The sequence below is a fragment of the Symsagittifera roscoffensis genome, chromosome 1 (genome assembly GCF_963678635.1).
Source record: "Symsagittifera roscoffensis chromosome 1, txSymRosc1.1, whole genome shotgun sequence".
NCBI classification, from domain to species: Eukaryota; Metazoa; Xenacoelomorpha; order Acoela; family Convolutidae; genus Symsagittifera; species Symsagittifera roscoffensis.
Genome location: NC_087062.1, coordinates 37,224,518 through 37,237,985, shown reverse-complemented (window position 1 = coordinate 37,237,985; position 13,468 = coordinate 37,224,518). Strand labels below are relative to the sequence as shown.

At 33.7% G+C, this 13,468-nt stretch overlaps 1 protein-coding gene across 1 annotated transcript in view; it reads left to right on the top strand.

Annotated features, from left to right (window-relative positions):
- Positions 1-13,468, top strand: part of LOC134843752 (high-affinity choline transporter 1-like) — a 34,714-nt gene that overhangs the window by 12,097 nt on the left and 9,149 nt on the right. The window contains exons 5-8 of the mRNA XM_063860016.1: positions 749-874; positions 1,192-1,348; positions 1,716-1,933; positions 2,382-2,580. Coding sequence (XP_063716086.1) covers positions 749-874; positions 1,192-1,348; positions 1,716-1,933; positions 2,382-2,580 — 700 coding nt within the window. The remainder of the gene's footprint in view (positions 1-748; positions 875-1,191; positions 1,349-1,715; positions 1,934-2,381; positions 2,581-13,468) is intronic.

The following is a 13,468-nucleotide window of genomic DNA, read 5'->3' as shown; positions in this document are numbered from 1 at the left end:
CCAAATACCGAACTAATTCGACGATTTGCTATGCGTTGGGTTTCTAATCACTCTCAACCTAATGACTCCAATTAATGAATTTATTCCATATTTATTCCATATTATTCCAGTTTTCGGGATTCCATCAATCCAAAATACTGACCAGTATTTGGGATTGATGGAATCCCAAATACTGACCTAATTTGGCGATATGCTGTGTGTTGTGTTTCCATACACTCTCAATCCAAAGACTACAAATACTGAATTTATTTGGCGTTATGCTTCCAAAATCAGTATTTTGAATTGACGCAATCCTAAATACCGACCAAATTTGGCGGTATGCTGCGTGTTGCATTTCCATACACTCTCAACTCAATGACTCGAAATATTGAATCTATTCGGTGTTGTATTTCAAAATACGATAAGATGACATCCACCGATTTAGGTAACCAATGTTTTAAGACTTGTTCGTGGATTCCGCTGACAATGATTAAGTCCTTGCTTTTAAATTCCGCATTGCTAGAGATAAGAATTCCAGATCTAGCTTTTAGTTGTTCATATGCAAGTTCAGCATTGAACAAAATTCGGAATCCACTTACATTTTGCGGAATCCACATAGAGTTGCGGAAACCAAAATAACTAGCTATATTCGCTTGTTGCCGACAAATATGCCGACAAATTTTACGTGATACTCATATGTACGCGGAATCCACGGAAGTTTTGTAAGTGGAATCCACTTACATTTTGGAGCTATTAACATGAATTTTAGTGGATCTGTGTGCCCTTTGCCCTGGGAAACGAGCACGTGAAGCCGATCATGGAAACTTGGCCAGAGTGGAAAGGAGAGTTCGAGTGGAAACAGGCCGGACACTGGCTAGATATAGCACTCCTTCTCGTAAGTCAACATCATTCCAGAGTCATGAAAACAGAATTATGAACATGCTTAAAATTTTGATGGCTCGTTCAAATATTCATCTTATATGCTCGATAATTATGGAGAGATGTTTCTCCAAAACCCTTGAAAACTGGAATAGTTCAAATTACGAGCAATTCAAACTTTGGGGCCAATTTCGGGGAAATTCATAGTTTTGAGGCCCGAAACCTAAAAATTTATTTTTTTGGGGCCCTTGTAACCTTTAGAGATTTTGTTTTTGTATACATGAAAGCCCCAAAGTCATTAGTAAAAAGACTCCATCTCAGTTTTGTTTCCAGATGTTCGGAGGGATCCCGTGGCAGGTGTACTTCCAGAGAGTTCTCTCCTCCAGGTCAGTCGGCAGGGCAATTGGACTGTCTTTCAGCGGAGGAATCGGGTGTTTTGTTATGGCCATTCCCGCCGTCCTCTTAGGAGCCGCTGCAAGATCTTTGGATGGTTTGTATTGAATTGCTTGACAATTAACGTTTAAGTTAAGTAAATGTGCAGTAGCATCTCCGGGTTCTAACTAATAATTGTAGGATAAGTGAATGAATAGAGAATGGAGAAGCCCTTTTTTAAATTGTATTTCAGGCTATTCACATGGCCATTATCCCATTGTCTGCCTAATATTTTAGGTTTAAGACAGCGGACGTAACAAGTATCACCAAAAATTTCAGATTCCATCCGCTGTCAATTTTAAGTATCAAAAAACTAACCATTAAATGATTGGCCAGGTTATTGACAACTCAAGTTATTTTATCAATTCATGCTTATGTTTTAACCAATTCTGAGAGTTGGAACATTAAATTTGAGCATTTTCCAGACTGGACGCTGGTGGGCTACGAGGCCAAGCAGCCCTCTGAAATCGGAGAGAGCAAGCTGATTCTGCCCCTCGTGCTGCAGTACCTCACTCCCCCCATGGTCAGCTGGGTGGGGTTGGGTGCAGTGTCTGCTGCTGTAATGTCGTCTGCCGATAGCTCAGTGTTGTCAGCAAGTTCCATGTTTACCAGGAATGTCTACAAGCAAGTCTTCAGACCCAATGTAAATGATTTGTTTTTTTTTAAAAAAGGAAATCAACATGCACCCAAATGTTGACAAAATAAATTTTCAGATTTCTATTTGGCACTTAATTCCAAAATCAGTGATAGGTTTTCCAACTCTAAGTTTATTCCGAAGATTCACTTATTGTCATTTTGAATGAATAAAACTTCTGTCCAAAACGGTGCCAAGAATATTTGTCCCAGTAGAATGCCTCTTGAAATCCAATTGGTTGCTATTTAAAAAATTTGTTTAATTTTTTTTTGAAAAACTAAGCTGCTCCCATACTTTTATTAGCGTTTCGAAAAATTCTTTTTTTTTTGTAAACCTTCTTTAAAACAACCCATTACTCGTAAAACATTCCCAACCCTAATTATAAAAAAAGTGTATATACCTCCGTTTAAAGCTTAGAAACAGTTCGAGATAATTTTCCGATAAGAACAACTTTTAGGCCGCAGAACAGGAACTGGGTCTGATTCTTAAGACTTCAATTCTGTGTGTGGGCACCCTGGCCACCCTAATTGCGCTCTCAGTGGACTCAGTATTCGAACTGTGGGTACTGTGCTCGGACATCGTGTATGTGGTACTGTTTCCCAACTTTGTGTGCTGTCTTTACATTGAGGCATCAAACACGTATGGATCTGCAGCTGGTAAGTTCTTTGAAACAACAAAAAAACACAAACTAAAAGAGAAGGCAGTTGCTGTGCTAGAAGTACAGAAAGTTCCGAGTATGGTAACTGAAGCAAAAAACGGGATTTTTTTGAAAAGTTTTTCAAAACTTTTTTTTGGAGAAGAGTAGTTTATAGGGCAGCAGCAATTAATTCAACAAAGCGTCAAACTAGATGTAAACATAGCATCTCAAGAAAATGAGATGAAAGCCACTAAGTCAAAATAATCTTGAGAAAAAACATATCAACGCTCGATAATTTCGAGGAAAACATGCCAATTAAGAACACCTGCCAGTGTTGAATAATCCTTGAAACAAAACTTACTCAAGGGTGACTAAGCCTGAAATACTTGATCTCACACAAAACCGTAGGTCTCAAAATGTATGTCCTCTTCAAAAACAGGCATAGGAAATTTTTTCACATCAAACGACGCATTATGAGTTGACTACAGTGATAAATTAACAACTTTCGAATGAAGAGAGTACTTAAAAAAGCAGACAAGCTCAAAGTATGTCCGTTGTTTACGGAATCATCGAGATGATCAAATGATCCACGTGATTTTTTTAAATAAGTGGTTAACGTTGTTAACGTGAATCGTTTGGAGTGAGTCGTTCAATCAAGCTGACTCGGCCAATCAAAATGTTGACTAGCCCAAAAAACTCAGTTTCTTGCGCCCCTGAATAATTCTTGTGATTTATTTTCCGAATCACAGACTCGAGACCCTGCAAGTTTTCTTTGAAATACTTGATTTTGCGCTGAAAAAAAAAACACTAAGCCAATAGTTCTTTTCCAATCTGATAAGCATTTAAAATGAAAATGCTTGTACCGATACCGAAACTTGAAACAGATGACTTGAACAACAGACAGTTTTAAATGATAATCAAGTCAGAAACCACAATCTTCATAGAAACCACATTAAATCTGCCTAAAAACTTTTGAATAGCAGAGAACTTTTGAAATTGAAGCTCAAAGTCCAATTGTCCAGCCATTTTCATCTTTGTAAAGGAGCGTCTCTTGTTCTGAAAAATCGGGCAAAAGAGTGATTCGTGAAAAAGGGGAAAATCTTCGAAATTCGATAAACTCATGGTTTGAACGCAAAGGCCAAAATTCACTTCGCAAACACTAGCGAGAAGACTACAAAAAGCAGCTCTATAAAACGCAGTAGTATGGAACTTCCATATCCCGCCCCTAGTAAACCCATACATTTTACCTTTTTTCAAAAATTATAATTTGATGCGGGGAAAGGGACATGTTTGAGCCTGATTTTTTCCGACTACATATTTTACGGTTCTCAAATTCCCGAGAACAAATTTTATAATAATGCCGCAAAACGACGGACTCTAATAGGGCTACCATTCGATGCAGGTATCTATTGCATAATTATGCCGCAGAGTACAAGTTTATGATTGGTTAAAAGTTCGATGCATCTAGATACGTCAAGGCGCGTCATTATGCAAAATTAAGGTGAAAAACTAACCTGAGTGTATTTTACTCTGGATTTCATTTTCCAAGTGAATTTAAGAAGAACAGTTGGTGTTGGTTAAAACATTCACCTAACTTATTTTATTTGAAAGAAATGTCAATTCTCTGAACAGTTTTATAACGAAGGTTTGGGAAATTTCCCCGGTTAAAAGGAAGCCGCCTAGCTCCAAAAGACAAAGCCTGTTCAATCCTCTTTGATATATGTTAGAAAATATTCCAAATTCGTCAATATTCTCGAAAAGCAATAAACAAAATTTCCGGAATTCTGAAACCCCAAACCAAACCGAGGTATTGATTCCAAATTACCCAAAATTCTGGGCAGGAAAATCTTGTTGTGGCAGTTGCAAAAACAAGAGAAAAAATCTCAAAAGATAAATTCAGTGGAATCAAATGTCAACTTTTATGACAAAATTTTAACTTTCAGATTTATGTTTTGATCTACATATTTTAATTGCAATTAGAATAATTTGAAGAAGCTACTACAAGAAACAACTAAAAGAAACCTCCGGTAAATTGTCGATTTTGTTTGTTTTGTCTGGTTGCAGTCGATGAACGTAGTTCAGACTCTCATATAGGTTGATATGATTTTTTTTTGTTTTCAAGCAATCTGTATTAAAGTTTATTCATAATCAATTTAAATTTATTGCAGTTCGACCTAAAACCTAGAAATTGTCTTAAAACTCATTTCATTTCCATTGCTAAAAGGAAAACAAACTCACTAGTGAATAAAAAAAATTTTATGATCACAAAAAACTCACATGATTTCTAGTCTTTAAATTGGTTTCTCTAGTGTGGAAAAAAAAACATTTCGATCCAAAAGTTTCTCAAATGGGGTTGATAAAAACTAAAAACATTGTCATTACACATGCGTAGCTTGTATTAATATAGTAGCTCTCTTTTTTTTCTACCTAAGTCGCAAAATTGTTGCAATGCAATTGTTGCGACAAAAACTGTTAATTTGAAAGTGTTTAATTTGATCCAGCTAATAAGTACAGCCAATGCTAAACCCGCACCCAGGGAATTTTCTGTGCAAGATCTGAAATTCTTCATTTCATACATTAAATCATTTTCAGATTTGAAACTCTTTTTCATATCTGAAGAAGAATTTGAAAACTTCAGATCTGAAATAGAAAGTTTCAAATCTGAAATTTGCATGAAAAAAAATTTAGATAGGAAGTTAGATCTGAGAAACCTTTTAATAAATTATAATTTATGTATTTCGAGCAAACAATTGATTTTTATCTTTGATATTTCTGCAATACACAATCATTTAGATTAACTAGTGGTTCAAAAAAAACTTCAGAATAATTTCCCAAACTGTTTTTTTGAACTAATTTTCTTGCTCAACTGTGATAAAATGTTCTCAAAACTTAAAACACATCAAACTTTTGATTTTAACGCGCTATTTATGTGTTTCCTATGTTTCCTAAGCTTGGGGAAACTTATTTTGGCAATCTTCCATTGAACACTTGGCTGAGTACATGGTAGTAGCTAGCAGAAGCTGTCAGAAACAACAGTCTCAAAAAAATCAAAAATTGTGTTAAAAATCATTGATTTTTTCAGAACTGAAATATCCAAGAAAACTAAAAATTTCAGATCTAAATTTAGATCTAAAATAGCTATTTTCAGATCTGAAATAACCAAGAAACACAAAAACTAATATGTGAAATCAAATCTGAAAGAGTTTTTTTCAGATCTGAAATAAACAAGAAAAACTAAATTTCAGATCTGAAATTAGATCTGAAATAGCCCCATCCTTAAAGAAAATAAGCATTACTTATTTATTTCGCACCCATTCTAGATCTGAAATGTAAATATGAAAAAGGTTATTTCAGATCTGAATTTAAAAAAATTGCTTGGCACGGGAAGGATATTAACTTAAAATATCAATACGAGGCCAAACTGTGCATTGAATAGGCGCAAAATTTTGTGTCTGTATGTTCCCGGATTCAAGAGACAAGTCCTTAAATTTGTTCCGAAATCTGAAGGGACTCCACTTACAGATTTGTAGTGGATTCTGCGTACAGATAGATCTAACTTAATTTTTTCGACACATTGATTTTGTTGCGGATTCCGTAACGAGCAAGTTTCACTAGTTCTTCCGACTTCCCCAACGACAAGCAAATTCCGCAAAAATAAGTGAATTTCGCAAAGTTATGCTGATTCCACTTCCAATTTGCGAATTCCACTCACAATTTGCGGAATCTGCTTACATTTTGCGGATTCCACTTACAGTTGCGGATTCCGCGTCAGCTTAAGTTTACTGAACACATATAATATCATTTGCTCATGGGTTTTTCAAACTGGTTCCCGTTTCCACACAACTGTTTCGGATTCCGCAAATTTGCCTGTTTTTGGAGCAAGTTTGAGAAACACAGTGTCTTAGATGTTTATCCGTAGAATCCAAAACAGCAGAGAAGATCAAAGAAAAATAGCAATGTTGCGGATTCTGCGACAAATCTAACTTTTGCCTGTTGCGGAAAATGGTTATAATTCGCAGAATGCACAGTTTGGCGTCGTAATGATTAAATTACAAATAGCACTTTAGCTTCAAAGTATGATGGATCTGTAGCGTAGAGGTAAGGAAGGATAACTGCTTCCACCCCCCCCCCCCCCTATTTTTGAATCTTCGCAGAGACATAAAAGTAAATCTAGTCACAAGTGTGAATCTTCATGTGTTCATTACTCTAATTCTCCTTACTCTAACTCGTCTCATCGGAACTCGAAAAGGTAAGTTGATGTATTCACAAGTGATGTTATTTCTTTAAAAACAATGCAATTTATTTAATTATTTCGTTTGGCAGAAATCGCCAAACTGAAAAAAAAAACTGGCGTACAACTTGTGCAACACCTTGATACTCTCAGATCTTCTATTTAGACTAGTTTCCAAGAAAACATGGTTTAGCATGAATTTTGCCCCGATTTTTTTTTCGATATCAGTAGAAAACCACAGTGGGCGTAGAGTTGTAGATCTATTTATGTCAAATTGCCTTTTGATTTCGATTACATAGATCAACATTCAAAAAATTCATTTGCGTCTTAATCAATTGTTTGCCGGATCATTTTATCATTTTTTACACAAGCAAAGCTCTCTTTGCTTGTGTAAAAATGAAGTCTCTTTTTTCCAACCTGTTGTTGCAAATGTTGTTGCGACAAATTAAAATGTTCATTTGGGTCGATAACCACCTATTAAGTAGAACCATTGCTAAGGATATTAACACAAATTATCAGATTACAAATAACGTTTAAATTCCAGATATCAAAGATCTGTAGCGTAGAGACAGTAAAGGAGAAACGCGACAAAATAAGAGGGTTCGAACATTGGCAGGGTCGGATGTTTTTAATGAACTTTTTCGTATATTAGTTAAATTGCTTACGCTCTATTAATTGAGGCATGGTAATTGGTACTTTACTTCTAATCAAGTTGACCGGTACTGTTAATACGTCTTAATTGGTTTGCTTCACTTAGCAATTATGTAGACTCATAATTGGCGTGCATCGCTTAAAAACATTGTAGACTCAAAGTGCAACTTCGCCTCCGTGTTATTATTATGATTATTATGATAATTATTATTATTATGATTATTATTATGATTATTATTATGATTATCATTATTATTAATTTTACTATTATGATTATCATTATAATTATTTTAATGATTATTGTTATTTTTTTATTATGATTATTATGATTACCTTATTATCTATCTATCTATCTATCTATCTATCTATCTATCTATCTATCTATCTATCTATCTATCTATCTATCTATCTATCTATCTATCTATCTATCTATCTATCTATCTATCTATCTATCTATCTATCTATCTATCTATCTATCTATCTATCTATCTATCTATCTATCTATCTATCTATCTATCTATCTATCTATCTATCTATCTATCTATCTATCTATCTATCTATCTATCTATCTATCTATCTATCTATCTATCTATCTATCTATCTATCTATCTATCTATCTATCTATCTATCTATCTATCTATCTATCTATCTATCTATCTATCTATCTATCTATCTATCTATCTATCTATCTATCTATCTATCTATCTATCTATCTATCTATCTATCTATCTATCTATCTATCTATCTATCTATCTATCTATCTATCTATCTATCTATCTATCTATCTATCTATTTATCTATACCATATTTAAATGCGAGTGATAGCAATCTCCCATGTTTAAGCATAACAATTTTGCATGTTTAATGCAAGATTTTTTTCATAAGCGTAAGCGAGATTTAATCCGTCTTAGAAATTGCTCCAAATTGGTTTAAAGAAGCTTATTTGAAAATTGATTTGTTACTAGGTGCGAAATGTATCACTTAGTACTTTATATGGCGTGGGGGAATGATTTTCACCAAAAATCTCAAATAAAAAAAAATCATACTTATTTTTAATAAATTGAGGCATGTCAGTTAGTAATTTGTTTTTTTTTTCAAGTTGACTGGTATTGCTAATGCGTCATAATTGGCGTGCGTCACTTAAGAAAATTGAAGACTCAAAGTTTTACTCATTCAGTTTTCCCAGTAGCACTATCGGTCATATTTTTGCTTGCGTATGCGAAGTGCAACTTCGCCTCTGTGTTACATTTGCGAAGCGAGTGTATCAGTACTTTTAGTACAAACCTTCCTTTTTTTTTCTTAAAAAACCTTAGACGTAAATATTGGTGCGGCACATCAGTAGTGGTGACGCAACCTTGCAGCTTTTTAATAGCATGTGCTTTCACATTAAAATAAAAATAAGTTAATACAGTTGAAGCAGTTTTAATTCATCAATTGAACAAAAAAAGTGATTTGTGTCAAATAACAACAAATAACTTTCTAACTCAAAGTATTACACAGTTTTTTGAAATGCTTAAAATTATACATGATGTGGCTTTATGCTTCGCAAATTTTTTACATAGTGTGGATGCCTTCAGTTTGTTATATTCCAAATTTTTACATGCAAAATTGAGTTGATTTGTATTTGATGCCATTTTTGCTAAATCGCATTGGCGAGGTTGTTAGCAGATGTAGCTGCTATATTCGTGACTAGTGCTTGTCGGTTAATAAGCTTGCGTGGCTGAGTGGATAGTGTGTGAGACTCAAAATCTCTTGGTTACAGGAGGTTCAGATTCAAACCCCACACGTAGCCGAGTTTTTGCTAATTCGAGGCTTACTTCTTCTCTTTTTTTATTCAATTGATAGAGTTGCTTTGTGGCCGTGTTCTCGCTAGTGTTTGGTAATCGCAGCTTCGCCTCTGTGTTCAAAAGTTTGGATAAAAAATATGAAATAATGTATAAAAGTATTTTTTTATTGTACCAATCCAGAAGTCCGATAATCCGGAAATGCTTGAAAAAGATGCTATTAACATCTAGCACCATCTTTGATTATTTTGGATAAAAGGGCGCTGTAGTTTGTTTATCCTATTTTTAGGACGAATATTCCATAATACATTAAGGACGAATATTCCGTTAAGGACAATAAGGACACCCTTAAGTTGAAATTTTTATCTCAATAAAGTGGTAGAAAATCGATAATAATGGAGTTCCACAGGGTATATCTACGAAAAACGAAAACTCTTTGTTTCTTTGTTTATAATTGATTTGCAATGAGAAATATTGCTTTATAACTAATAGCAAAACAAAAATCTAGTTAAATTGTTTTTATTCGATTATGTTCACTTTTATAGACCCTAAAATTAGAACTCAAATTCAATCAAACTCTATTCATGAAGCTCAAATGCAGGTGAGGAAGATTTCAAAATAAATGGGTGCATAGGAAAAGCATGAACTTTGTCAAAATTGTCATTTCTGAAAAAAAATTTTGCTCGTTTGTTCTACCTCTGCAAAACTAGTTGTATTTGGCACCAACAAAGTTCTTTAAAAACATTCGAACCTGCCCTTGCCACAGCCCAAGGGCAGGTTCGAATGTTTTTAAAGAGCTTTTTCGGATTTGAATTAAAATTGCGTCCGCTCTAGATATTGAGGCAATTTAGTTGGTAATTTTCTTTCTTTTTTTTTTCAAAGTGAATGGTACTGCTAATGCGTCAGAATTGTTTTGCATCACTTAGCAAATATGTCAACTCATAATGGGCGTGGGTCCTTTATGGAAATTTGTGGGCTCAAAGTTTTACTAATTCAGTTTTTTTCCCGTAGCGTTAACGATCATAATTTCGCTTGTGAATGAGAGGTGCAACTTCGTTTCTGTGCTCTGTGTTTATAAATTATCTTTGAACTTCTAGGAGCTTTAAGGCCATATAATTTCATCTCTCGAGAAAATTGAGTGTTGAGTTGTTGAAAAATAAAAGACAGTATTTCTTTAAACTATTTCCATGCGTTCATTGAAAGTTTTTCCAACTTTTTGTTGGATATATTTTGAACAATAAGAATTCTGAACGTATTCAATAGTCTAAGATAAGTCTTATGGACTTTTTTATTATGTTCTAATCATTACGAATCAGAATCCAAAACACTTGGCATTATACTGTAAAACAGTTTGCCAATTGAAAAGTGCCACCAAAAGTAGCACTTTTAAATGCGGCTTAGGTTGGAGAAAAATTGCGTCACACAATCATACCACGCTACTGCTCGTGTAAACAGCCCAAGTGTACAGGTCACAATATTGTGACAAACTTCTACTTTCAAGAGATGATTTTTTTCTTCAAGTTTTCCAGCTGAACAAAAGTTTTATTAGATGAACTAGTTTTCTCAGCTGAATTTTATTTAAGAGGAAGTTCGATCGTTTAATCTATATTAAAAGTTTCAATCGTTAACTGGACCCCAGTTTAATCCATTTTTTTTTGAATTTTGATATTGTCTATAACTTTTTCCCAAATTTAATTAACTTGTCCGAGTAAAACAACAATTGCTTATCTTTTCTAACCTTAGCGAAAGCGAGTATCTTGTAACCAGAAACAAGACATTTTTCCGTAGAGAACTTTTGTTAAAATTTGAACTTGTTTTGTTATCGAAACGTAACAGTATTATCTCCCCTTTGTCTGGTGTTTGAGTTCCGACCGGATCTTTTTTCAACAGGCGTGAATTTTTTGGGAAAATTTCGATTTGTTGGGCGTTTTTTTGTCTGCTAATTATTTGTTGGTTTGTTGCCAAATCACGGATTATGCGTCACGTGTAATCAACTTTTAACTTTGTTACAACTGTCCTTCGTATACTGTAGTAATTCAGAGTCGGTGAACGAAGTGAAAACTCCCACAAAGCTCGTGATGATTGTTTTTTCCAGAAAGAGTTTGAAAAGTGTTCACGCGCAATTCAGTTTTTTTTTGCGTTTACTTCTTTTAAAGGAAGGCAATAGCAACTATCGATCAGAAAAGGTGCATAGATCAAAAACATCCTGATCGACTTCTGGTTTCGAAAGAATGTTTGAATGGTCAGTTTTCCCAGGAAAAAACTTTAAGCATAGATCTAGTTGTCTTTGAGTGAGTTGGTTTTATCAAAAACAAAAAAAAATCAGTCAAATTTTGCTTTTACTACCATTTTTAGTTTAGTTTTGAAATTCGAAAGTTTTCTTAGAAAATAAAAGCTTTATTTTGTATTTCCCGACGTTTCATTGACATTTTTTGTATTTTTAGTCGATTCAATTTTGAGCGCTGTAAAAAACTCTCTGATATTTGAAAAGGAATTTTGTCCATGGGTGTGTTTTTAAGTTTTTTTTTGGTTTCCATGAAATCAATTACCCAAAAAAAAACAATGGAATGGGTAAAGAGCAACATAAGATTTGTTGTCTTTTGCTTTTGATTCGACAAAAATTACAAAATGAAAAAATAAGTTGTCCCAGTGTCAAAAAAATTTCGTTTGAAATTTCTGCTTTTGAATCCAATCTCGAGCGAGTAAGGAGAAAGAGTAGTTTTTTGAATAAGTGGATAATTTGTTTTTAAGCTGGAGTGAAAAAATCTGGACTAATTTTTTTTGTTATTTTTATTTTTTTTTGTTTCTTTCCTGATTGATTTTCATTTGTTTAAAGAAGGTAAAATGTGCTTTCAATTTTGAAGGTGCAATTGGTTCAAATAATTTTTTTTTGAAATCTCACATTTTTCAGATTCGTTAATTAATTCATTTTGTGAAAAAGATCCGACAGCAAAAGTAAAAAGGTCACAGAGAGAGTGATTGACTTCTAGTTTTAAAAATGGAATTTACTCAAACGTTTCATCGGATTTTTTTTAATCTAGTTTATTGAAAAAGTTTTTTTTTCAATTTTAATTTGTTCTTGAAGATCAGAGACTTTCAAGAACAAATTTTTAAGAACAGATTATATAGGTCATGATGATTTTTTTTGCGTGTCCCCGTGTTTGAGAAATACATGCGTTTTTTTGATATTTGTTTTGTGGGGCTAAGTAACATTACTCAAGCAACGAGAACGGATCGAGGCTCCGCTAGGACATCTATCCATTTGATTGAGAAAGGGAGATGTAATCACTTCACCGCCGCTTCCTTATTGTTTCTTACGACCAGTAGAGTGCAAAAATTTTTTCAAGTTTTTTTCTTAAAAATCAAAGAATTTTAAAGCCATAATTTTTCTCAAGTTGATAAACGTAGCGATGACTTTTAAATATGCCGTGATGGTTTTTTCCTCCTTTTTACACTAATTTCTTTTAAACTAAACTTGAATTTTTAAACTAATTTCCTTTTTAGCAAACTCCACTATCGAATTGCTTAAGAGTAAAGGTCAAGAAAAAGGCGATATTCTTCCAGTTTCGGAGGTGGAATTTAATTTTCAGATGGCCCAGCGGTACAAAACAAAACATATTAATACAATTTTCTCAATTTGGGTAACTTTTATCAAAAAAATCGTCAACCATAAACTGCTTTTGATACTCAATGCCATTTCAAAGCAGTTTCAAACAAAAAGCGTTTTTTTTAGCTTAATTGCGTTCATTCATTGTTGTCTACCTGTCGAATAATTTGCAATTTTTGTTGATGGAGAAGTACTAAAAAATCTGTTTATTGACTTCGACTTCTAGTTTCGAGAATGGGGTTTAATTTTTCGGGGTTTTACAGCGGAATAAAAAGTTAACCTACTGATCCAATTTCCTCAATTGGTTAATTGTATAAAAAAGCGATCTTTCAGAACAATTCAAAGAGCTTTATGAACATTTTCGTTTCTTTGAAATTCAAAACGATAAACTTTTAAAGACAAGTAATTTTTTTCAAGTTTCCTTGCGATCATTGAATAATTATCAATTTTCCGTTGCCTATGTTTGTAAAGGTTTTTACTTTCAGTTTTCTGGATCTCAAATGGGGCTAGGCTCTCCTTGGCCTCTGTAACTACTTTGCTGTAACTGATAAGGAGTTTCACTATAGCGAAGTAGATTTAAGCGAATTAGAGTTTTCCGTTGATGTTTAGTTTTATTTTTACCTTCATTATTTGT